This window comes from Conger conger, chromosome 5, assembly GCF_963514075.1.
Source record: "Conger conger chromosome 5, fConCon1.1, whole genome shotgun sequence".
NCBI classification, from domain to species: domain Eukaryota; kingdom Metazoa; phylum Chordata; class Actinopteri; order Anguilliformes; family Congridae; genus Conger; species Conger conger.
The window spans coordinates 6931470-6958455 of record NC_083764.1 but is presented as its reverse complement, the minus strand read 5'-3'; the positions used below and the strand labels follow the sequence as shown (position 1 = coordinate 6958455).

The 26986-nt window shown below is 44.4% G+C and overlaps 2 protein-coding genes and 1 non-coding gene across 5 annotated transcripts in view; 2 read left to right on the top strand and 1 right to left on the bottom strand.

Annotated features, from left to right (window-relative positions):
• Positions 1-648: 648 nt before the first annotated feature.
• trnal-uaa (transfer RNA leucine (anticodon UAA)) lies at positions 649-731 on the bottom strand. Its single transcript has one exon. It is a non-coding gene; the product is annotated as a tRNA-Leu (tRNA).
• Positions 732-10192: 9461 nt separating this feature from the next.
• LOC133129619 (F-box only protein 30-like) lies at positions 10193-19649 on the top strand. The gene is made up of 3 exons (XM_061243830.1): positions 10193-10714; positions 13457-15733; positions 17544-19649. The coding sequence occupies exons 2-3, from the start codon at positions 13535-13537 to the stop codon at positions 17745-17747; spliced, it is 2403 nt and encodes an 800-aa protein (XP_061099814.1). The 5' UTR covers positions 10193-10714; positions 13457-13534; the 3' UTR covers positions 17748-19649.
• A 2114-nt stretch (positions 19650-21763) lies between these two features.
• Positions 21764-26986, top strand: part of epm2a (EPM2A glucan phosphatase, laforin) — a 19508-nt gene continuing 14285 nt past the window's right edge. Inside the window, exon 1 of one of the 3 annotated variants that reach the window (XM_061241029.1) lies at positions 21764-21870. Coding sequence is in view for 2 of the 3 variants with exons in the window: in XM_061241027.1 (XP_061097011.1) it covers positions 23309-23558 (250 nt within the window). In the remaining variant the exon portion in view is untranslated. Of the gene's footprint in view, positions 21871-22374; positions 22525-22994; positions 23559-26986 lie in introns of those variants that run through there. The other 2 variants (XM_061241028.1, XM_061241027.1) reach the window with 2 other exon arrangements.

Below are 26986 nucleotides of genomic sequence, written 5' to 3'. Positions count from 1 at the left end.
GGGTGAGCTCCAGGTTTTACTCAGTGCAGATATCCAGCCAACACAATCACCCTGCTTTGTGCAAGAGGCCCCTGTTCATGCAGGAGAGCTGATTTCGCAGAAGAACATGCAGCTCTTATCGTCAAAGAACACTGGGGCTCCCCCTAGTGGCAAGACAAGGTATCACTTAGCAGCGCTCCATTAACTGCTATTTATTTCTCTATTGTCGGACAGACCCACAATTATAAACCGGTTGGAACATGTTCTCATAGTAACCAATGTGTCCAAGCCCCTGTTCCCAGCACAAAGCCATTTATCTCTCTCTTGTAATGATAGCATTAGGATGTTAGGAGAGGTGTTTGATAATGGCTAGCCTTCACATTGAAGAGAAGGTTGTTTCTCTGCATCCCAGTGTGAATGTAGTCTCTGTGCTTTATTCCCTGACTTTGTACAACGGTCTGTGACCAGGAGCAGCAGGTACAGCTGTGTCACGTGACCAGATTCAGCCCCACAGGGGCCCCCTCCCCCACACTGGAGATTACATAACATTACACATGCATACTGACGGCCATAGCAACAACTACACAATACTGGTTGGATAAGGTACAATTCCCAGAAAGAAACAGTTGTCAACAGTCACAAATGTCTAGTACACATACTAAAGGAATCTACCAGGAGTGGGGTTCGAACCCACGAGGACATGCATCCATTGGATCTTAAGTCCAACGCCTTAACCACTCGGCCATCCTGGTACACCACACTGTCAGACTGCCATTAACCCCCATTGTGAGAGTCTCATAACACCTGGGGCCTTTTTCACCAAGCAGGATTACTGAGTTAGCTGGATAACTGCACTGAGTAAAACCCGGACCCGGCGAAAATCCGGAACATGGACTGAAGTAAAAAGTGCTGTTCCAGGTTTCACTTCTTGCAGTCATTCAGAAAACCGATCCTCTTAAAATGCTACGCCAGCATCCAGATGGACCAGCTGGACAGTCAATGAGACATGCTGTAGCAAACATTTATTTATCAGATTCTTCTGTCCAAGGCAACATGCAACAACTTCATGCCAACGGTCACAGTAAGAACTCCAGACGGAAGTTGATTTTGCGCAGGACGAAGCTTAGTCTGTGTCTGTAAAACTGGCCCATAACAAACAGCAGTCTCTAGCCATGAAACTCATATAAACGATGCATATTAACTATAGCACTAGGAGTGGGGTTTGAACCCACGAGGGCATACACCCATTGGACCTTAAGTCCAACACCTTAACTGCTACACGGTGCCTGCTGGCCGCCACTGCTAGTATCCGTGGTCCCAAAACAACACGTCTACTCCATGATGGCAAACATTGCGTAACCCCATTACGGACCTCCGAGCAGCCATGGTATAAACACTGGCAGAACACGGCACGAAACCTTTCTACGTGTTTACTTCACTTCAGTTATCTGCTCGCATCCGCCTGGTAAAATAATGTCCCCAGTCTGCGCCCGTGTCCGCTGTGTTTGCCGTAACTCGAGGCTAAACTTCAAATTAAAATCAGACGGGAACAAACAGGCGCTCGGCTGACGGCCCCCCGCCTGGGTCTGTTAGCGGGACAGCGAAGTGGGAAACGAGCTAAATCCGATTCTTTCTTCCCGAGCCATCTAATTAGGGCGCGCCGGTCCTGTCTGACAGTAATTACGATCGGGTAAATTTGTGCCGTGGCCCGCCAGAATACACAAGGACAAAAAGCCTTCACAAATCAGCCGGTAGGCATGCAGAACAGGTGCGGGCCAGGAGAGGAGAGAATATTCTGGCCCTCCGTTACAGATCTGCATTCAGTCCCTCGCTGCCGAAACGGCAGCCGAACAAAGATAAGGGGATTCGAGCACGTGAGCTCAGTACTGACAGTAGGCATTTTTTTTTTAATCGTTATCGATTGGGCTGTTGTGGGAGTGTGGGGTTACTGCATGCCATTTCTCATCGTTCATGTTCCTCATAGAAATGGAGTGTAGTGTAATGTGTAGTGTGATTCACCGTTTACTCCTAAGGGGTGGCCTGTCGCGTAGTGGTTAAGCTAAATGACTGGGACATGCAAGGTCAGTGGTTCGAATCCCGGTGTAGCCACAATAAGATCCACACAGCTGTTGGGCCTTTGAGCAAGGCCCTTAACCCTGCATTTCTCCAGGGGAGGATTGCCTCCTGCTTATTCTAATCAACTGTATGTCGCTCTGGATAAGAGTATCTACCAAATGGCAATAATGTAATGTGTGCAGATGCAACTATGTGATTAGAATGTGCTTAAGTGTGATGTCACAGTCACTTCTGGTAATTAACCATAATTGAGTTCTAGAACACTTACTTAGAATTTTGAAGAAGAAGAAAGGACAAAAACACTCTTCAAAGGGGTAGATTAAATCAAGTTTTAATCATTATATAGGTTTGGGTTTATGTTTTTAACGTTGACACAAGACAAAAGGGAAAACCGAACAGTAGACTGCATATAAAATGTATGTCTATTTCACAATAAATCGGTAGATGCTCACTTTGGGAGAAATACCCTTCAAATTAATTCTTCACAATAACAGTCTTCTTTGCAAAAAACCCATTGTTGCATTTGATTATTCTCTGGAAACTGCAGCGATGCTTGCAGGAGCAAATTGGATTCATATGTACAAGAAATCATCTCCAGTGAGAATCATTGACTTTAAGTGGCCAAGATGCGAGCTTACACAGCCATTTATAATGAAAGATCTAAAGTGTTTGTTCAGGGATAAAAATTAAATATCAGGGATATTTACTCTCTTATACTTCCAGGAGAACTTAGATTATTTATTCAGACGTTACTTGAATATTTACACATTATTAAAATGGATACGAAATATACAGCGTAATAGATAGGATAACAGCGACACTTATTTAACTCAATATTGTTATTATATTGTATTCATTTATCATGCTTTTATCCAGAGGGCTCTGCGGTGTAGGAGGCACAGTGGTGCCTCGCCTGGTTAATATGAGTGACAGAGCCAGACAGCACTGACAGGCCAGTGAGCGTAGGAGCAGGTTTCATTTCAACTTCGGAGGAGACATGTTTACTCACCACACGACGAAGCGGTGCTTTACCAGGATTTGCCACCAGAGGGCGCCCTTCGTTCTACAATTGGCAACACATACATCAAGTTGTCTCCGCATTGTCATTTCAACTCTATGACCTTCAGCAGGTGCAAAAACCTTTCAGCACGCGCCAAACCAATAACACAACCTGCGATTGGTGCAAAACAAATGCCAAGGCCGATCGTTGCTGATGTTTTTTTTTTTTTTTTTTGTGCTAAAGATCTCGGTAAATCAGGCCCTGGTCTGTGAGGTAGGACGAGCTGTGGGCTGCGGGGTGGCTCACTGTGTTAAAGAGTGAGCACCACAATCTCTAACCAAACCCAGCCTGGGCCACCCTGCTCACAGCACAGGGGTGGCGCATAATTGACTTTGTGTCACCCCAGGGGTATATGGGAATGTTTCAGTCTGCAAGGGTAGCTGTCTTCATTGCATCAGTGATAAAGTAGGGGAGAAGTAGGATTTTTTTTCTTCCACTATAGCATGTTCCCTGACAGAGATATTGGGGAAAAGATTAAAAGAATGTAGCTTGTGTGCGCTCTAATTTTAGGCCTGCTCGTATAAAAACGGGTCTAGGACTTGCAGCCTGAGCTCTGGTGTTTCCTATTTGCAGTTACCGTCTCTGTTGAATCTGCACTGTGACCTCTGACCTCTGTGCGACCTCTGTCTTCAGTCTTTAGTGGAATTTGTGCATGGACTTTACAGTCAAAAGTTGGATATCGATGGTGCGGGCTCCACGCGCGAGGGCCTTAAAGACTGTGACGTCTCCCGTCTTTCCTGACACACAGATATTTCAAGTCAGTTTTTTAATCTTTTCATCCTTGAATGTGAATGAAAAGAAGTAGCAATCGACATTAATGAAATGCTGTAAAATCTAAAATGTTAATTGCGGTTCGTGAAGATTAGGCTACTTAATTTATAATTTTGTGCTTATTCGCGTAATCTCATGATCGCGTAGCTGTATTTGAATAGTACATCTGCGCTGACTGTAATTAGTACCTTGTGAATTGTTGGTATTTTAAAGACAAAGATGAGTGCACTGCTCCATCTGCCGTGATAGCCTTAGGGGTGACATTAAAGTCACTACGCACATAAAGCACTGCGCAATTATGTACTGCATTTCAGTCATGGTCCAGAGTGCGCTTATGTCTATATGAGGTCCTCAGATCTCTGTCACTCGCAGTCATTTCAATAAGTGGCATTTACCGATGCTTCATATTGCTGTTTTTTTTAACGTTCTTTAAACCGCAAAAAGAAATTCCAGTTTTACACCAGCCACCACTGAAAAAAAGAAGACCTGTCCCTTGACAGTGTAATGTTAAAAAGTATAAAATGAATAAAATGTTAATGGTACCTACCTCTTCATATAGGTATTGAGAGAAAAGTACGCCTTGCTTAAATATGCCGAGAGTTAAAGACAAAGCGTCACTGTGTTTGGAATTAATCTAAGCCAATGTGTTTCCCTTTTGTTTAAAGTGTATTCCGTGCTAAATAGGCTCATTTGGTGACCCCCGCACGCTCAGATCTTGCGGTAAGTTGTAAGGAGTAGCCTACATTTTAATCACACTGAGAAGAAAATGTTTGTTTCAGCCAGTGGCCACGAATAAAGAGGTAGAATATTTCTCCCCGCTGATTTCAGAGCTCGCGAATTCGCCATGATTCAGAGTCCGGCAGCGCCTGCTATCTGCTCATTAGTCAAGGCATTGCGCCTTTGAGGAAAACAATAAGACGCGTCGTGCGGTTTCTACGGCAACCGCAGGAAGGTTATAAATACAAGACAATTGCTTACGGTCGGGGAAGTTTTGGGGAGGCCGATCTAATTAATGTAAGGGTCCTTCTGTCCAGATACCACGGTACACGAAGTTCCATTTCCAATTTAAAAACTAAAAATAAACCTTCAAAGCAGTTTCTGGACAGATTCTGTTTGGTGTTTGGTACACAAAGCAATATTTCTGTATTTTGAACACACAACAAAGCATTAACCATTTACAGACGCTCTTGACATCACTGTTGAGGAGAGTGGATGTGCTCAGCCCTTAACTGGAAAGGTATAGTCCCTATACCAGCACACATTGGGTGAGAGGCAGGAATAATCGTCACTAATTCATTTCAGGGCTGACGCTGTCCAACGCCTTAACCACTCGGCCATCCTGGTACAGAACCTGGCCATTTCCTCATTTTCTAGATTATTTGATTGATCATCCACCCTAATGATTAACTGTAGGCCTCAATAATGAAATTACAGAATCGTCTGAATACAGGTTTTCCCTCGAGCAGGATTCCGTAGGGCTTCAGTCCACGACCAAGAGGCCCAGAGGACCTCTCCCAAACATTATCCTGTTCCCCATTTTCCAATATCTCACGCTGAGAAAGCTAGAGACTTAGCCCAGGCTTTGTGCTTAAGAGCTCCACAAATCTCTCTCAGCTTTGAAAGCTTTGGCATACCAGCCTTAAAAACACCAAGTGTTTATTCACAAATAAAGGGGAAAAAAGTGTTTAAATTATATTTGTCCTTTGATTATACCCTGCCTAGTCGTCGGTTGTCTAATGACACCTTTGCGTGTTTGTTTGTCTGTTTGTTTGTTTGTTTTTTTTTCAATCCAAAGGCCACAAAAGGCAATGCTAAATCCCGTTGTCTTAAAATTCTGTGAGAAAAAAAATTCAGTTACAAAGTGTGAATTCTGAAAGGCATGGCTTTGCGCCAGCGGATTTCAGTCTTGCCTTTGCAGGCAGATGCTGGCAAGGAGGCCGGCCAGTGAATCATGCAGCTACCTCTTACATCATACGTCAAAACACAATTTATCCTGGGTCCACAGAAAAAATAAACAAGCTACGGTACATTCATATGCCTCTGAGAGCAGATTAAGGAAATGGCGACGGCTTCGAAAGCACTGTTAAGAGCAAACGAGTCATTGTTCTGGGTGAAGAGTTTTAGGCTGGGGGAGTGGAGTATTGTGAAAGAGTGTATAAAAGGCTTTGCCAAAGTATTCACTTATAATGTTTACCATCAGTTGTTTATCAGAGATGGCAGGGTTGTCATATGACAGTGACACTGATAAGTGATGTCATATTTGTCCCCATTATTATCCTATTACTGTACCCAGAATTCCCTTGGGCTATTGGCAAAGGGAGTGAATTAGGGGTGTTAATAAGGTACTTTGGCGAAGTTTTTGTTCATTATTTTCCTTTTTTTTTCTCTGCTGAAGCCAAGGACTAGAGAGGCACGAGAACAACACATTTTGGCCGGCACTCATGGCTGTCTTGTTTGTGTTATACCAACCATTTGAGTGAATGTTGAATTGGCCAAAAGCCCAGAAGAGCACAGCCATTTCAATCAGTTTATTTAAATCTGTGTCCAGTACCACAAACGGCAGGAATGCGAGAAAACACCGACGAAGAATATTGAAATATCCGTAATGACAATATCGCGTTTAAATATATATCACAGTAAAGATATTTTTTACTGTAACGAGAACTAAAATTAAATGACACACTTCTCTGCCGCCCGTAACTGTTACAGTGAAGCACTGTGCCGCTGCCAGCAGTTTCAAGTTCACTCTTGTGTATTGAGCATAATGCATGTGTTGACTCGGCTGAAGTGTTTACCGTCGCTGCTGCCGACCTGTTGCTAGGCGATGTCTGTTTCTGTGTACAGCTGGTTCGGCCTTTCATATGTTTTTCTCGTAGACGCTGGTTCATCTCGTATTTCGCCTGGAGAGGCGCTGTGCAACCCAGCCTGCTGAGGGATGCGAGCAGCGGGGTTCCTGCCCTCAGCAGTCGATGGCTCGGGCAGAACAGCTCGGGAGGGGGCCGCACTTTTCACCATAATACTGCGCTACCGTTTCGTTCCCATCGTTATATAGCGATTATTATTTAATGTTTTATACATTTCCTGTTTTGCGGTCTTTATTATACCTGCGTGTTTTATGTGTTTATATTCAATTTTTGTATATTTGAGCTTCTCGTATTAAGGAATTCCTGCGTTTGTCTTGTAAACTTGACCCTTGGATTGGGGTGGAATGCTGGCTGTGTACGCCGGAGAGAGGTTCATCACCTCAATCCTTTCTTTACAAGAGCCAGAGAGATACATAGATGACAAATAATGAAAGCCTATCATTTATGTAAGCCTCCATGAATTATTGAACGGGTTTCTGCCGAGCAGGCAGAAAACACAACTGTAGTCATTATGGCCACATTTGTTCGATTTCGGGGTGGGGCCGTTTGTCAGAACAGTGAGGGTAAAGAGTGGATGAACTTGGGGCGGATAATGAATGATTTATGCGTGCTGCTTTCACACACTCTTAAAACAACTAAACTTCACAAAGTGACAAAATGTGGGACACATTTAACATAGTACAGCACACACCCAGTTCACCTCCAAGAATGCAACTTTGTGGCTTTACTCGCAGAAGAGCAAGAGGTGTTACATATTCAGGCATATGTGTATATGCTGTAGTACAAGTAAAAGTGAAAAAACCTTCTTCTTCTTTTTTTTTTTACATCAGTTTCAAAAACTGCAGATTAATGAATTTGCCAAATCAGACATGTAAGCATATGTGTGCGTGGGCATGTGTGTGGTATTTAGGTATTTATTAGACTTATTTTTTAGACTTATTGGTCTTCTGCTGCTGTAGCCTATCCACTTAATAGGTCTGATGTGTTGTGTGTTCAGAGATGCTCTTCAGCATACCGCTGTTGTAATGTGTGGTTACTGTCACCTTCCTGTCAGCTTTGACCAGTCTGGCCCTTCTCCTCTGAACTCTCTCAGTAGCAAGGCATTTTTGCCAGCAGAACTGCTGCTTACTGGATGTTTTTTGTTTTTCTCTACAAACTCTAGAGAATGTTGTGTGTGAAAATCCCAGGAGATCAGTAGTTTGTGAGATATTCAAACCACCCTATCTGGCACTGGTCAAAGTCACTTAAATCACATTTCTTCCACATTGTGACATTTGGTCTGAAAAACAGCTGAACCTCTTGACCATGTCTGCATGCTTTTATGCACTTAGTTGCTGCCACATGATTGGCTGATTAAATATTTGCATTACCAAGCTGGTGTACAGGTCTACCTAATAAAGTGCTCAGTGAGTGTATGTGTGCACACGTGTGCTTCTGTGTGTGTGTGTGTGTGTGCATGCGTGTGTTTGCGGTTCTGTGAGCGTGCGTGTGCATGCATGTGCGTTTCTGTGTGCATACGTGTGTGTGTGTGTGTGTGTGTGTGTGTGTGTGTATGGGTGCATGCGATTGATTGATTGATCTGAAACACTGCAGTGGCATCGCAGAAACGTGCAGCAAAAAAAAAAGAAAATGGTCTGAACGGCTGGGCGGTGATGGAGCCTTCACCGTCTCACCTGACCCAGGAACTGAAGCGGCCCGACACATTTCAGCCCGACGGCCCACTAGCGGTTTATTCTGCAGCTGACAGTGTCGCAACGAAATGTGCAGCGATGTCTGTTCACGCCATCTCATGAGGAGCTGCTTACACAACCATCTGGCAACTGTCACGACTGCCGGCCTGGAGCGTCCGCATTTCTAAAGACAAAACAAGATTTCCTCAAATCGATTAGGGAAGTGAAGCAATCACCCGCGTATTCTAGAATTAAACGCGGGGTATTGGTGTTGTGCATACAGGAGGCATCTGTAGCAGCACCCGAGGCCCAATTAATGGAACACAAGTAGGTAGCCATATAGTCATGACAGTCATCATTTGGGTCCCAGGTGTACCACCTCTGCAGCTGTAGAGAGAGACGGGAAAAAGTAAACAATGACCAGGAATAGAAGTGGACATTTCAACATGCTGCTAAACACATGAACAGAATTCCGTAAAAAAAAAGAACATACCTGTTCTTCACCAGGTAATCTCCTAATGGACATCAAATGGCCGATACAGTTGCCGGGTGAACCGAAAAGCCAGCTGAACACCATTACCGTTCCACCTCTGGAATGAACGGCGTCCAACGAGTATGCGCGGTCTCCAGGGATACGCAGTTCTTGCCCGTAATTGGCACGAAATGGAACCGAACTGCCGCTCACTATGACGCGGTTCGGATGAACTGAATGGGCGGCCGAGCACGAGAAGCGATTGCGGAGGTTGGACGCCATGGCAACGGCAAAGTCCAAAGTTCTCTTATAGAAGACAAGCGGCTCATCTGTGCCTCTAACGCAAAAGCGAACGTTGCGTTCGCGCCAGGGAATTCTGGTGGTAGAAACAATCTATTCCCATTAGGCAGAAACGCCTATTAAAGTTTACTCGCAGTATTCTTAACAGCATCGATATTACAACACTTCCTGCTAACAAATAAATAACCAGACTCACTGATTAGATCGGAATTGAATGAACATTTTGTCAAAAGATGTTATCCTTGGTGGAAATTCCAGGGAATCTTGCTAGAACCATCTTCTGCTTAAGTTGGATACCAGCTGGAATTTGGCAATGGTTTGTTTACCAAGATGGTCCACCAGCATCAATCCAGCTTATACCAGCTTAAATCCAGGCTGGAACCATGTTGGTAAAAATAAATAAATAAATAAATAATTATTTATATATAATATATTTATATATATATATATATATATATATATATATATATATATATATATATATATATATATATATATATATATATACATATTATATTAAAATATATATTCAATAAATATTTAATGAAAGCTGAACATCTGCACATTACAAATTGATTACAAATATGAAATAGTGATTACAGAGCCAAATTAAGAAAAATAAAAAAAATACTATCCTCAGAATTATGAAGCTCAAATATGTTATCCTTTCTACTCTGTTGACGTACTTAAACTGTCAGGAACGTAACTACTCCCCAACTACGTAACAAACTGGCAAGCAGAAGAACTGGGACAACAAAACACATCATGTTGCACACTTTAAATTTGTTTAGTCATGGGCCTTAAGGCCAGGGCCGATACAGATCCTCTGACGTTTATATTTGCGGGATTTCCTGATAAGGATGCTCATTATTTTGATGTCAAAACCCCATAGCATATACATTAAAAAATTAGTGGGTAACGTTTGTTCAAAACACCCAGCAAAGAAGTAGTTGCAAAAGGATCGCTCTGCGCAAAATGCAGCGCAGATCTTTTATTTTTTAACCTATTCCATACAGCTAGTGAAAAACTACAGCAGCCGATCCCCCTAAACAACGATCTGTGCAACTGCGCAGAAGTTAATACACCATTTACCATTGGTGAAGTTTTTGAGTTCATGCACAGCTGGTACTGCGCAGATGAACTAATCTGTGCAGTGTATGGATGGTAAAATCACATTCGCGTTCGCGTTTTAACCCTGTTCACATGTATGCAGATCGGTGAAACTGTGAGGGATCTGCGCACAACTAAGCAAAAAAAAAAAAAAGCCAAGCCACAAATTTTCTTACTACGCAGATCACCAACTGCTGCGTAATGACGGCATAGACTGGCGTCCCAGCCAGAAAAGAGCAGACACCGACACAAGAGACAAGACTGGATATCAGAAGGAAAAAATCTGAAATAGCTACGTATAACAACAGAAAACTAAAGACATCGAGTGTCAAATCCGTCTGACAGGCCTTGAAGGGCTCAATAAGGTTATAGGCGGTGTGACAGAGAGCAACTCGTTTAACAGATTGTCACGGTAAGAATTTGTTGAGTTACTGTTTATGAGACTGCAGAAAGTTTAGCAAGCTGGCTGGCTAGCCCTTGTTTTAATCGAGCGCAGTCATTCACTCATACCAGAAAATTAGCAAGGAATATGTGGCTGGCCGCAATTCGCTTTACACAATTTGAGCTGGACACGGAACAGGTGCTGAACCGAAGTGAACTTGTCAATTTAGTTCAGTTCTTTGTTCCTGTGTGGCCAGAGATTTAAATCTTGGAGGAAAAAACCCCCATGAAATTCCCAGCTGGTCCTCCGCTCTGCGTCTTGAGCAAGCCGGTCAGAGAGCTCAAAGTGAAGAAGGCCAAGCCAAGGGTTTGTGTTGCGGTGATGATTTTCCTGCGTACAGTTCACTGCTAGCTAGCCCGCTATCAAGCCAGCTAGCTGGCCGTTGTATAGTCAAAGTTAGCAATAGCTTGCTAAAATAGCTAACTAGCATAGCTACTTGGGTAGCTACAGCTAACTTAACTGTTAGCTTAAGTAACGTTTTTGTATCCCCCATGTTTGTTTTTTGGCGAGAAAGTGTCATTTCATGATATGTTGGCTACCAGAAAATGTTTTTTGAAGTTGGACAGCTAGTTAGCCTAGCTACATAACGTTTATTGAAGCTACTTTTCCAAATGTAAGTTATTTAGCTAGCTCGTTAATTAATATAGCTAATGCTAGCCAGCTAACTTCACTGTTTTGTTTGTTAGCTAACGTTACTTTGTCAGTTTAACTTACTGTCACGTTGCCTACGTTACTTTCTGTAAGTTAATGTTAGCTATTAGGTAACACAGTCATTAGCTATCATTAGCTAACTGCTTCCCACTGTTCAAATTATGGCAGTGTTGTACTTAGCGAAATCAATCTCCTGTTTGCAGAACACGGTTAACTACCATAGCCTAGCTAGTTTGTTACTGTAGCTCGACGTTTAGCCAACTAATTGAGTCCGCGATTTAAACTAGCTTAGCTAACTTATTATACATTTTTATCAAAATGCAGAAAAGTCTACGTTAACCGTTAACAACGATTTTAACATAGGCAGGAGTATCACTTTCCAACCGTATACATATTGGTGTGTTTTCAAAGTACTGATCATTGTATCAAAAGCAGCGTTAATGTTTTAGGCGGTAAGATACTACTTTTGGCATGGCGAACATGACTGTTCTATAAATCGTGTATTTGAATGCCTCTTGTTGCTAAAGTGGTTCTGTGCGTATGCTTTGATATTAGTTCCGTGCGCAATAACAAAGTCCTTCACATTTGACCATTTAACAGTTGCGCTAGGTTTGTTTGAATGTATAGCTGTAGCCTATGTGCCCTTTGCGTTGTTAAGTTGCTGTTGTCAAGACTGACAAATGCTGCATGTCCAAAACAATTGCTGCATGTCCACAACCTGCTTAGTTTGTTATAAGCTGCCTTGTATTGATGTCAAGGTGGATTCATGCGTTTAGGATGTGAAACATGCGAAGTATGCAGTTATTGTTCTGTACGTGTTCGTTCTGTCAACACAATCAGTAGCAACTTCTATTCTGATATGAATTCCATTCTCTTCTATTGTTATTATGATAGCCATTGAAGAGGGCCATCCTCTAGCCTAGTGGTTAAAGTGTTTGACCTGTACCTGGTAGCCACAAAAAGATCAGTGCAGTTGTTGGGCCGTTGAGCAAAGCCCTTAAACCCACATTGCTCCAGGGGCGATTGGCCCATCTCGCCTAATCAACTGTAAGTATATTGGTCAGCCAAATAACTGTAATGTAATGAAAAGGAGTATTTTGTAAACTACCGCAAACGACATGCTTTAACCTAGGCTATATCTTGTTCACGTAGGCCTGTGGCAGACTACTTTTCTGTCAGAATGAACACCAGAGGGACAGTTGTGAATGAATGTGGCTGGACTTTGTGGTTGTATCCTATTGCAAGCATGTAGAGTATGCCTTCATAATTGCACGAGAGATAGAATTAATGAAATAAAACGAAGCTTGTCGGTATGTATATAATGAATTAAATTAGCGGCGTCAGAACAGGTTAATCTGCCCTCGTACTTTGCCCGTCAGTGTTACAAATCAGTCATTAACACTCAGCCCAGATTCACGCTCTTAATCTTCAAAGTGCACGCTTGAACTTGCAAGAACAGTGTTGTGATGTTGTCCTAAGGCTGCAGAGAGTTTCTCTTCTGCATAACCTGCTTAGCGCATAACAAGGAAGCTGTCATATCCAGGGCAATGGTACTTGAGTTAAGTGTGACATATAACACAATTACTGCTTGGAACACTTGGGCCTATATAATTTAGAAAGATGGTAGAACAAGATAAAGATCTGTATACACTTTTAAGGACTGGTATGAATTTGAATATTTTTCACCTGCAATGTGGGAAAAACAGGAGAATGTTCTATACATTAGAGAAGACCTAAATTTTTTGTACCTTGCTCCACTTTGACATCACAGCGTAAAGAGGCATGCAAATATCATAACACCCTCATTTAATTGCATTCAAAATCAAATCTTTGATTGTTTTGTCAGGATGTTCTGTGGATGCTTCTTAAGGGAGCTTGTTAGGGTTGTGTCCTATTCCCAGAGGGTACCTGTCCATCAGGCATTCCCAGTCCTCCTTAAAACACTCCACAGTGCCCAGATAGAAAGATGTCCGCTGTGTGATTAATATACATCTGTTCAGCTGCTGATAAATAATTAAATTCTAATTCCCCCCCCCCCCCCTCTTCCAACTTCTGTTGTAGAGTTGGTGATTTCCCCCTCTCCCCTTCCCTACCCCGACCCCCCCTTGCCCTTGCCCCCTTCCGCCACAAAAAACTAAAATGGAGAACCAGCACCAGCACAGCCACTGCATGAACTGCGTCAGCCGGCGGTGCATGAGCCGGCCGGAGCCCGGCGTGTCGTGCGACCTCACCAGCTGCTCGCTGGTCTGCGGCGCGGTCTTCCACGGCTGCAAGGCGGCGGAGCACCGGCTGCTGTGCCCGCTGGAGCGGGTGCCCTGCCTCAACAGCGGCTTCGGCTGCCCCTTCACCGTCTCCCGGAACAAGATCTCCGAGCACCTGGAGGTCTGCCCGGCCAGCGTGGTGTGCTGCACCATGGAGTGGAACCGCTGGCCCATCAGCTACGCCGACCGCATGTCGTACGAGAACCTCAGCAAGGACGTGGACGTGGTGGAGCAGCTGGACATGGCGCTGGCCCTGCAGGACCAGCGGATGCTGCTGGAGTCGCTCAAGGTGGCCACCATGATGTCGAAGAACGGCGACAAGCCGCCGGCGCCGCTCGGCGAGAAGGCGGCCGCCGCGTCCTCCTCGCCCGGCCGGCGGAACGAGAAGATCGCCAACGGGATCAACGGCCTGGACGAGGAGTCGTACAGCGAGCTGTACCAGGCCACCGTGGAGACCAGCCGGAGCCTGGCGGCCGCGCTCGACATCCTCAGCAGCGCCACCAAGGAGATGGACCTGATCAACGGGGGCGTGGCGGCCGACGGGGCGGCCCGGCCCAACGGGGGGTTCCACGGCGGGGTGGAGGCGGAGGCTCCGGGCCCGGAGAGCGTGGACATGAGGGAGAGCGACGGCGAGTCGTCGGACTGCGAGCCGGGCGCCGCGGGCGGGATGGACCTGGAGGCGGCCGCCGGCGCAGTGGTGGTGCTGGTGGAGGAGGAGGAGGAGGAGGAGAAGAAGAACGCCGATGGCGGGAAGATGTGGCCCGAGCGGAACGGCTTTTTTGAGACGGAGGAGGAGGAGGAGGAGGACCGGGCGGACGAGGAGGTGGACGACGGGATGTTCGATCTGTTCGAGAAAGACGAGAAGCCCCTCTGCAACGGCTTCCACAGCGCCGGGGACCGGCAGGACGACATGGATCTGGAGACGGCCGAGGAGCGGCTCCCCGAAGCCAACGGGTCGTGGGAGGCCATCCGGCCGGCGGCGCCGAGTCATTCCATGCCCGTCGCGGAGCAGGGGCCCTCCGGCTCCCGGCTGCCGCCGCCACAGCTGCCCTTGCCGCTGCCCATCCCGCTCCCCAACATCATCCCGGCCAACGGCATGCACCACGTCCCGCTGGACTTCGAGGACCGCTGGTTCGAGCGCAAGCTGCAGAACCTGCAGGTGCTGCGCGGCATGGGCGTGTTCACCCTCAACGGGCGCCGGGCCCTGTTCGCCGACCCGTACGCCTTCCGCGTCAAGATGGAGGACAAGTCGGTGGACACGTCGGACCTGGAGGTGGCCGACGACCCCATGGGCCTCCACGGGATCGACCTCATCACCGCCGCCCTGCTCTTCTGCCTGGGCGACTCGCCCGGCGGGCGGGGCATATCCGACAGCCGCTTCGTGGACGGCTACCGCATCGACTTCGGCACGCAGACCTTCTCCTTCCCGTCGGCCATCCTGGCCACCAACACCATGGTGGGCGACATCGCCTCGGCCTCGGCCTGCGACCACGCCAGCCCCCAGCTCTCCAACCCCAGCCCCTTCCACAGCCTGCGGCTGGACCTGGTGCTGGAGTGCGTGGCCCGCTACCAGACCAAGCAGCGCTCCATGTTCACCTTCGTCTGCGGGCAGCTGTTCCGCCGCGACGAGTTCTCCTCCCACTTCAAGAACGTCCACGGCGACATCCACGCCGGCCTCAACGGCTGGATGGAGCACCGCTGCCCCCTGGCGTACTACGGGTGCACGTACTCCCAGCGGAGGTTCTGCCCGTCCACGCAGGGCAACCGGATCATCCACGACCGGCACCTGCGGTCCTTCGGGGTGCAGCCCAACGGGTCGGCCCCCCCCACCGGGCCGCTGTCCAGCAACTCGTGCCGGTTCGGCTCGGACTGCGACCACCTGAGCAGCCTGCCCTTCGAGGTGCTCCAGCACATCGCCGGCTTCCTGGACGGCTTCAGCCTGTGCCAGCTCTCCCGCGTGTCCCGCATGATGAGGGACGTCTGCGCCAGCCTGCTGCAGGCCCGGGGCATGGTGGTGCTCCTGTGGGAGAAGAAGAGGTACCAGTTCGGCCCCTCGTCCTGGCAGATCAAGGACAAGGTAAGGGGGGGGGGGGAAAGGGGGGCACTTCTGTTACCGTGTGAGACTTCGGGGCAGTGGCGACGGATGAAACGTCCTCTGGCCACGAAGTCCTGCGGTGTGTACATGCCGAATTGAAAGGGCAGCCTGTAGCGTGGTGGTTGGTGGTTCAATCCTCGGTGTAGCCACAATGAGGTCCGCACAGCAGTTGGGCCCTTGAGCAAGGCCCTTAGCCCCACGTTGCTCCAGGGGGGACTGCTTAGTCTAATCAACTGTAAGTCTCTAAGTATATATAAAAAATAGCATGTAATGTAATGAATGTCCTTTCCCTAGACCAGTGGTCCCTTGTCATGTATCATGGAGGGCTAAGAGTCTACAGGAGTCTACAGTCAAACCAACCACATCAACTTCTAATCTCACTAATTGACACACCAGAGAGGAGGAAACTAACTGGTTAGAATGAAAACCTCCAACGTTGTTTTTTGGGGCACCACTCGTTTAGCTAAGGCCTTTACCCTCATTGTTATTTCCAGTATGTGGAGGTAGGCATGTGTGCAGAGCTCCCAGGTCAGGGCCAAGTTTGAGCCGTTCCATGTCTTACTAGAAGCATGCTTGTGTATCAGTGGAGCGCTTCCTGTTGCTGTATTCTGCTCTGTAAATTGGTAAAACTAAATTGGTATGTTGCTATGCACTTGGGAGTGCTGTTTCCAGCCCAGGTGGAAGAATAGGACCCACCGGTGGTCATTTATACTGTTGGATTTGTGCTGACACCTTTTATGAGGACTCCTGCTCTGAAAGGGCCAGATCCAGTTTTAATGAGGGTGATCTGTTACATGTACTTGGTTGGTCCCTTCTCGTCAGTAGACGGGAGTTGTAAACTAGCAATAGCTGTAATCTCTGTACGCAGAACGATCAGTGCCATGAACCTGGTGTAAACTGGCAGTAATGATGCTATGTCTCTTGGCATTGTCCCCACTCAAATAAACGTGAAATAAATAAAATGAATAAATAAATAATAGCACACTCTATACCGGGGATTATCAAGTCTGGCCATTGAATCCAAATCCAGCCCAGGTTTACTTTTCTCCTGGAACAATTAGTCCTTCTGATTGGCCTACAGACTGTCTGCGCACCTGACTCCCAGGTAAAGGGAGGGTGGAAAAGCAGCAGTTCTCAGCCCTCGAGGACCGTGAAAAAAAAAAGTCTGTGCATATTATGAGCCAAGAATGGGTCTGATGGTGGTGATGTCTGCAGTGCAGGCTACCTGAGCTGAACAGTGAGCTGAACAGTGAGCTGAACAGTGAGCTGAACAGTGAGCTGAACAGTGAGCTGAACAGTGAGCTGAACAGTGAGCTGAACAGTGAGCTGTGTGTGTGTGTACACGTGTCTGTGTGTGTGTGTGTACACGTGTTTGTGTGCGCGCGCGTACATGTGTGTGTGTGTGCACGTGTCTGTGTGCACGTGTCTGTGTGCACGTGTCTGTGTGCACGTGTCTGTGTGCACGTGTCTGTGTGCACGTGTCTGTGTACACGTGTCTGTGTACACGTGTCTGTGTACACGTGTCTGTGTACACGTGTCTGTGTACACGTGTCTGTGTACACGTGTCTGTGTACACGTGTCTGTGTGTATGTGTGTGTATGTGTGTGTGTGTGTGTGTGCGCGCGTGTGCGTACACGTGTGTGTGTGTGCGCGTGTGCCTACACGTGTGTGTGTGTGTGTGTACGTGTGTGTACGTGTACGTGTGTCTGTGTGTGTGTGTGTACACATGTGTCTGTGTGTGTGTGTGTACATACGTGTGTGCGTTTGGTGCTTTACCGTTGTGTTCTGGCAGGTGTGGCGGTTCAGCACGGCTTTCGGCACGGTGAACGAGTGGAAGTTCGCCGACATCAGCAGCATGGCGGACCACCTGAAGCGGTGCAAGTTCAACACGGTGGAGCGACGGGAGGAGGCCATTCCCCTGCCCTGCATGTGCTTCACCCGGGAGCTCACCAAAGAGGGACGATCTCTGCGCTCCGTGCTGAAGCCAGTATTATAAACAGCCGTTTCTTCCAATCAGATCTAAGAGCCCAAACACTCTGCGTAGCCTCTTTGTAATACGATACTTTATCAGACTGCGGATTACTTTTACGTGACATGATCTATCACTGTGTAAATAAACAATGTTTTGATGTTAAATTTATTTTTTATATAAAAAAAAAAGTCAGTACTGTGTTGCATCGAAGTTGAAAAGAAGAGCCTTAATGTATGAAATAACACTTGACTTGCTAGACATGATAGGTTTCTATGGATCGATATAGGTGCCGTTTTCCCCTACAGGACTGATGTCTGTACCATAGCTAATATTATCCTGCATGGTTTGGTGTTCAACAAGTGCCCTTGCTTGGGTTTAAAATATTGCTGAGAGAAATATGCATATTTTAAGAAAGAAACTTAAGCATTTTTCTCTTCCTCCTCTTTTTAAGATATTGACCAAACCTAAAATGTGCACATTATGTCCTGCTTCTCAGCAGAAGCAATAGGAAGTACATTTGATGTTATGTTTATTCTCCATGTCACATTACCTTGCATGCAGCTGAATTTTGGCAATTAAAAAGTTGTGAGATTGTTCTCAGTGGCTCAAAATTCTCCTTTTGATATCAGTCCACATCAAAATATATCAGAACATGCGCACCAAATTTTTTTTGTCAATCTGCTGCATGGAAACCGGTTAATGGGTAATTTCTTTGTTGGCTATAATTTGGTATCGTGTATTTCCGTACTATTGGCTGAATCACAGAGTTATACGCAGTGCTTCTGGTTTTACTTTTAAGCAATAAATAAACAATACTGTAGCATAAATATCACTTAGCACTTTATTCTCCAAATGTTCTCTTTTTAAGTTGATTTTTTTTTTTCTTTACGCACAAATCTGGACACTAAGAAAAGCCAAGATGTGTCAGGACATAGAAAAGCTTGTTTCGTTTTTGTTTTTTTCCCCCCCCCTTCTATTTGTACAAACGGAGAGCTCTGCAGAAACATCCACAAAACTCTTCCTACTGATGTCATTGAGGAAATGCAACCGGAATTGGAGATGAATTGTAGACCGTAGTAAGATTAGTAAATTTGGATCTTTTATGACTATTTTTTAAGTGGTTGTACTAAAATGAATGGAAAGACAAATTATTTTGAATACAATGGGTTTTTGTTTTTTTTATATAACACAAGACCTCACAATTTTTAGGGTCCCTCAATAGGGGAAAAATATATTTGCTCTGCCAGTCGTTAACCCTTGTTGTGCCTTGTAATTTTGCATATACAGTATATCAATCGACCGTTTACTACATAAACCGGATTTGTCAGCAAAAGTCAAACGAAGGCGTAGAATGCATGTGGGTCGTCGGTTTGACTCGAAAGTGCTGCTATTAACTACCTGCACGTTGGATGCAGACAGAAATCAGAAGTGGATAGTAAGTCTAAAATGTCTGCCCTAAAAGTGGGATTAGCTAGTACTTAAATGGTCTGTTAATTCCTGAAGCTTTCACTAAATCTAGTGGCCACACCTTAATGCATGTCATTTTGTTGCTGTTTACTAAAGGAAATCTGTCATCTTAAAGATTTGTTCCATGCTCAACGTTATGTTGAGTAACCACTTAGGATTAGACTGCATATGGAAGAAGCAGTGGTCTGTATGAGCCCTGTCCGAACCACGTTCAGCATTAAACCGCCTCATATTTTTCATTCTCGTGTCTGAGGTGCAGAACCAAAATTCAGTCTCGTTTAATGTCTATCATTCTTCACTGCTTATACCATAATGGCTCTCCCAAGTGTATTCTTTGTATATCAGGGTTGTATAAAACAGGATGTTCATTGCATAGATGAAGAATACTTGCCCCAGTGCATTAAAAATGTGTTCACTTTGTGACAGTGATGGTAAAAAATTAAATACCATACAGTATTATCTAGTTGTGTGTGCTTGTTTTTTTTTGTGTTTTTTTTTTTTTGTGTTCTAAAAGTGATAGATACTATTTAACGACTAGTAAGTGTTTCAAAGTTTACAAGACGAGAAATTAACCCGTCTTAATATATTTTTTAAAAACAAATTGTAATGCCAGGAGAATTTTTGATGGGTTTTTTTTTTTTTTTTTTTTTACTTACTTACATAGGCTGTAGGCCACAGTTAAAATGAACGCAGCACAGAAATGACACAACTTACAGCCTCAACGACCGTGACATTTAAATATACACCAGACGACTGCAGTAAAGAATGCCCACATATGAGACTGGAGCCACAGTTGTGATCAACAATCAATTAGGCTGTCCTGTTATTAAAGGTCAGTCTTTGTTGAAGATGTGCTGGTGAGGAGATGGCTGACATTTATCACTGTGTGTCATTGGCCGCCTAAGAAATGTTCTGTTTGGAAGCAACATGGTGTAATCTAATAACTCTTTATTAGCTGTCATTTTCGGTAGCCACGATTCACGAAAGTACAGGTTTTCTTTATTTTTTGGGGTTTTTTTATTTTTTATTTAATCGAGCATGACTTTTAAGAATTACGGCTCTTGAATGTTATGCTCCCATCATTTTGTGAAGCTGTGGTTTAACATATCGTTATAAATTTTCTAAATTGTTTTTAAAAAAGGACAACGCGACAAGGAAATGATTTATATTGAAAAGGTGGTAATACTGAATTAAAAGGCTGTTTCTTGCAATCTTCGAAGTTCATTTGTCATGTATGTCATAAAGGCCCTTCAAATAATTTGTCCCAAATTTGTGGTCTGTAAAAGACAGATTAATGGCTTTTTGGGAATTTCTTTAAAAGATCTGTAGCACTTTTTGGTCAAAATAGTCTTCCATTTGCATTGTTAACCCAGTATGTTAAGTAAAAAATTAAAAATAAACGTAAATCTTTATTTGGGTCATGGGGTGGAAGGTAAGAATGATGTCATGTTTCTACAGTCAGTCTTTGAAACCAGCTGGTGACTTGAGGGTTAACATTTCCTCAGTAATTTCTTTCACCTGTTGATCAATCAGTGTAATGTGTCTTCAATGATCCCTTGGTTTTTGAATTACAGCCCGGTTGTACAGATGTATCATGGCTTTGATTGTTAATAAAAAAATGGTATTTTCCTTCACAAGAAGAGTGTCTTGTACAGTTTCTAAAACGGCTCTATATCGCTCATATGTTCAGTAGTTAGCAGCACACTGGAAATGTATTATATTCGCGTCACCCATTTTTCAGTACTGATGCAGTGTCTCGTTCTCCTCTGGCTCAACCACATCAGCGTGATCATCGCTGTATGTGTGGCGCTCCACTGCACTCGGTCAGTCTTAATTTAGAGGTGGTCAATTAGGTTTTTATGCCAACTTTTGGCCTTAATCACTTAATTAGCCCTAGCATTTACTGTACACTGTGACATGGTAAATGGTTGGAATTTATATAGCGCCTTTATCCAAAGCGCTGTATAATTAATGCTTCTCATTCACTCATTCATACACACACTCACACTCACACACACACACACACTCACACACACACACTCACACACTCACACACACACACTCACTCACTCACACACACACACTCACTCACACTCACACCAACGGCAATTGGCTGCCATGCAAGGCGCCGACCAGCTCGTCAGGAGCATTTGGGGGTTAGGTGTCTTGCTCAGGTACACTTCGACACAGCCTGGGCGGGGGATCGAACCGGCAACCCTCCGACTGCCAGACGACTGCTCTTACTGCCTGAGCCCCATATTTTTTTTTTGGTAATCACATGAATGACAGCCAAAGTCTGTTCTTCCTCTCCAATATGAAACAGTTTTTACCATCTAATCTGCAAGCAAAAACGGCATTGGTGTATGCAGCCAATTAGCTTGTTCAGCCAGGGTAATTGGTGGAAATAAAAACCTGCAGACACAGTGGCGCTACAGGACTGGACATGCCCACCCCTGGTCTAATTTTATCTAACAGTAAAACCATAGGAAATGTAACTTAAGGGTAAGGGTATCTTTGACTGTATCTCTGATATCACTGGCTGGCTTCCATGATATTTAAAAAAGATACCCCTCTCACACTTTAGCTTCTCGATGAAGCGCACGGACGACAGCGAAAACTGTTCTTGTGCCCCTACATGAAATGTTTTACTGTCATCTAATCTCAGAGTGAACCAGCATCGGTGAGTACAGCCAATTAGCTCCTTCAGCTTTTAGGGTAATTGGTGGAAATAAAAACCAGCAGAGTGCAGACACACTGGCCTTCCTATGACCGGAATTGCCCACCCCTGCTGACCAATAGGAACCTGATGTGTTAATCATTCTTGCTATATTTGTCTGGGTCTTGCCCTGCCAAACCCATAACATGGGAAACATTTTGATACAGAACCAATAAGGCTGGAATTGCACAGATAATCCCAGATTCATGTCTACAGACAATTGCATAGCACAGAATTATTGTTTATGTTTAGCTAGCCTGTCTGTCATGTAATTATCTTGTTAAAATGTTATCTTTAGCTTAGATGCATATTATCCATTTAAGGCAATTCACAGCATATGATACTGAATTTCAGTAGAAAATGTATTACTTTGGGTCAACCTGCACCTACCTGGGAATCAAACCAAGAGCCTTCTGGTTAAAAGATCTTAACCGCTAGGCCACACACCTGCCCTCTGTCTCTGTTTGAGAACGAGTTCATGCACAGTCTTGTTCTGATACCTTGGCATGCAGCCACACGCCTGAAAGAGAAAAGGTCTAATTGGTACTTAATGTCAGACGAAAACGACTAATGTAAGATAATATGACTTGCTGTCGATGAACCAGACAAGATTGCGAGGTGAACAATGTGACCGTGATATGCAAGACAACTCTGTCTGCGTTTGTGTGTGCGTGCCTGTGAGCTTTAGTGTGTTGTGTAAGGCATCCTTTGTTGTTGGTGGTGGTGTTGTGTGCGTGTTTTTAAATTATTTAATGCCTGGAATGCAACAAATACTTGTCTGGTTGGATTTCGTCTGTGCAATATTTAGTCTGCAAAACCTTGGATTTAAAGGCAGTTGCTCTTCCACGCCATAGGATGGTAGCATTTAGCTAGTTTGACTTCTGTTTTCCTTCATAAGACAGCTTTTAAAGCACACGCCTCTCTCCTTATGACTAGAGATAAACGAATGCATTCTCCACAATACGGGCTACAATTCCAGAAATAATTTATTTCCGAAAGAAGACCGGCTTTTCAAAACGCCCAATAACTAAATCCTAAAAATAAATTGTCCTCTCGCAGCCACGGTAGTGTTGTGTAACGTTTTTATTTTTAGTTAGCCAGACGCAAGCTCTCTAGCTAATAGCTACTTCGGTACGATAACTACCGAGTTGCTATGAGTAAGGTACTTTAGCTAGCTAAACAGCATTATCCGAAGTGCATATTTATGCATGTATTATAACTAAAGACAAAGACAAACATCTTGAGCGTTCATTTGTACAACGTTGACTCTCTTGACTACTCTTAAGCTGTGTTCGCCATATAGCTGGCAGCATAGGCGGATTGTCATTGCAATATTTTATTTCAGTCCACGCCTTTGAGCAAGTAGGCTGCTCGTCTGCGACCGTCTTTTGAAAGCAAGACAATGAGGTTGTTTCGGTTCGGCGTCATACTGACTCCAGAATGCACGGACGTAGAAGTGTTTGTGCTGGGGTCACGGCCTGAAATGGGACACTGGGATCCGAATAAAGCGGTAAAGATGAAGCCAGCGCACGCTGTGCTGTCCACTTGCGAGCCCTGCTTCTTCATCGGCGAAGTTTTACTGTCGGAGCCCTATAAAGAAACCTTCTGGTTTAAGTACATAAAACGCATCGGCGGCAACATGACCTGGGAAGGTATTGCTCAATGTGCCCCGTTTCAACACCACCACATTCCACCTAATGTTTTCATGGCAACATGTCAGCACGTGGCAGCTTGTTATGCCTGGAAACCATTTCCGACCGATCGGGACATGCCATTTAATATTGTACCGCAATTAGCAAACCGGCTGTGCCAAAACAAATATTTACGCAACCATTCCAATGTGCTATTATGACACAACAACCCATCGTGTTTTTGGTTATCACATGGTGTGTTATGCACCTGACAGTCTTGGCACTTCACGGACTGAAATAGGTGCGGACACATTTAATGGTGGTGTTGTTGTTGTTGTTGTTGTTGTTGTGAAGGGCCATTCATGCTAGGTTAGTAGGTTATATGTATGCACTCAAAGGTATGAATAAGTTCCTATGAAGGTAAGAAAGCTTGTCACTGGGGTGGTACCCTATAGGCACATAACATTGTACCTAGCCGGCACAATATAATGTATTTGTACCATTTCTGCTTGTAAACGGTAGCCTACCTATTAGTACCCACATAGAACTTACATTTGTTCCCTAAAGAACAGAGATGTACCTCCACTGTATCTTTATTTCTCAAAGTGTATGAATATACGAATGTGTGTAGCTACTGTTTATTTCAGATTTTTTAATTAGACTATAAATCGTCGAATTTCCCATCACATTGGAGGTCCCCCCCACATGTATCTTGGTATTTCAGCTTGGCACCGGCCATTGTAAATTGTTTTACCACTAGATGGCGATAAAGCTACATACGACATTTGGAAAGTTGAACATTATTTTCACCTGAACTTTCGGTCTAATTAAATATAAAGTCCAACTGAGAGATCTGCTGGCTAAAAGTCACCACTAAATTGTATTGTTTTGTTGTCGGAGACGACATTTAGCTAAACACACACACACACACACACACACACACACACACACACACGCACACACACTAGTAGTCTACTGCTGCCTGCTTCTAGCACACTGAAGGATATCAGAATTAATGAGAAAAGGTATGCCATTAATTAGATTTAGACTATGCATTTGCTCCATAACCTACATGTATAAGTCACATTTGTTTCCAAACAGCATTATGCATTTTATTTACATCACAGTTATATTAATTAGTGCATTTGAATGTACACGTGAATGAAGTTGCATATGGACTACATTTGAGTATTCGATGTGAATATTACCCAACAGTAAGCCGAAAATAAGTGGTGCCTTATGCATTGCAGTGGTACGATAAAATAGCTACAGTCCTTAGAGATCTGTCTTGTGTTGCTCTTGGAATTTGCAGTAGAACTGTGCTCGACCACAAATTAATCAGCTCCATTTTAAATGTGTAGCCTATTATTGAACGATTTTGTTTGACAACACCACTTCTCTCTCGGCCCAACTTCTTCGGCATTTGCGTTTCTGGATTCATATTAGTTAACTGTAGGCCTGCTAAGTGGAAACAGACGGTCGGCGTCCAATTTCAAAAGCCAATATTTATTAGACCTACATTATATCACATAGAAAGTCCTGACTCACCCGATCTCACCCGAACCTTCCTGTTCAACAACTATTAAGTAGGTTTCTGAACACGTCTGTGAATCATCTGTTTCGCAGCTTTGATGAGTAGCTACTTCACGGCAACCCAAATTCATCGTCTTGTTATTTTCTATTCAAAATAAAATAATACAATCAAATGGAGGTTCCAGCAGGCAGAGCACAAAGCTTTGTCGAGTCTATTGAGCTGTGGCGGCTGATTTCTATTGAGTGCCGTTACAGAAATTGCAGATAATTATTCTGATTGCGTCTATTATTTATTCATTCTTTTTTAAACGATCTAGAATATTATGCCGATGCAGCGATGCGGTTTAAAACTGATCGTGAGTGCAGTTTTATCTCACTTTTAATTACTCATAAATTAGCCATACCCCAGTGTGCAAAATCTACATTATTTTTTAATCTCACAGAACTTGCAATGCAAGTTCCCTCAGGGTCGAAATGATGTGTAATTAAATGATGTGACAAAAGTATAGTTATTCAGTCTGATCCGGCTTAACTGCAGCCTTCGTGGAATTGAGCAGCGAACATATTGGAGGCTATGTGGAGGATTGCCTATATGTATGCATTAAGAATGAATGCTTTGTGCCTTGCAGAGGAGCATTAGAAAGACACCTTTTTAGTTAGGCGATGCATTGCTACCTGGTAATTCGCTTACAGTACTGCAATGTGAGTTTGCCAGGGTTTATTACATAAGATGTGACGTGTTGACAACTGCATGTGATTTAAGACCAGTAGTTAGTTTTTTATTACGACAAATTCAGGTCGTTTTTTTATAGCACATTTAAGTACAGTGTTGTGCGTAATGAGGGGTGTTTTACATCACTGACTCGTCAAGGCATCCTTGGAATTTAAAATACGTCATTTGTAATGGTTTATACTTACATTAGCTATGCATTTCCGCTGAAAGGCGCAGTGAGGTATGCTGTCCTTGGTGCTGAAATGGTTGTGTTATTTGTGGTGGTAAAGTGGCGCTTAATCTACACCCGTTTTTATGCATGTTGCTTGGAAAGGAACCGCCTTTAAGCAGATTTGTTGGCCAGCAGGGACTCTTGGTAGTCTGCTGTCAGTCACATTAATGCCTAGTTTGAATGCATGTGAATGGAGTGCGAATGGAGTGCGAAAGGGCAAGAGGGCAGCAAGTTTATAGTCTGTGACTTTTGACTTTAAATAGTATCACTGTCACATGTCCGTTTCTAAAAGAAGCGGACACGGTTCTGAAAGTCTTAGCGCTGTCTCCGCGATGTGTAGGCTACCTGCTGCTACACCACAGCACATAAAACCGTTTTTTTTACATAGACGGGGGTAAATGTGAATAGGGCAGCACGGTGGTGTCGGGTTCTAAGGTCCAGGGTTCGAAACCCACCCTGGGCCTTTCTGTGTGGAGTTTGCTTGTTCTCTCCGTGCCTGTTTGGGTTTCCTCCCACAATCTCAAGACATGCAGTTAACTGGAGACTCTACACATTGCCTTTATGTGTGTGTGTGTGAGTGAATGGTGTGTGTGAGTTAACTGAAGACTCCACACATTGCCCGTATGTGTGTGAATGAACGGTGTGTGTGTCCTGCAATGGATTGGCAACCTGTTCCTGCCTGTTGCGCAATGCATGATGGGATAGGCTCCATGGATGGATGGATGGTAAATGTGAATATAATAATCACATATGAGTGGGCAAATACACATAAACATGTGCCACACATACACACACACACACACACACACACACACACACACCACGTGACATTTTATATTTCTGTATTGATTACACATTAGTTCATTACACGCAATTAAGTCTAATTAAAATGTTCCTTTATATTCAAATAGCATTTTTCTGCTTGTGCATGCATGATCTGCTTGCGAGCACTTGTTTACTTGATGAGCGGTC

Bases quoted from the DNA above. Each gene is read 5' to 3' on its own strand.
- LOC133129619 (XM_061243830.1), top strand. From the start codon at position 13,535: ATGGAGAACCAGCACCAGCACAGCCACTGCATGAACTGCGTCAGCCGG. The intron at 15,734-17,543 runs GTAAGGGGGGGG...GTGTTCTGGCAG, and splicing joins CCTGGCAGATCAAGGACAAG to GTGTGGCGGTTCAGCACGGC.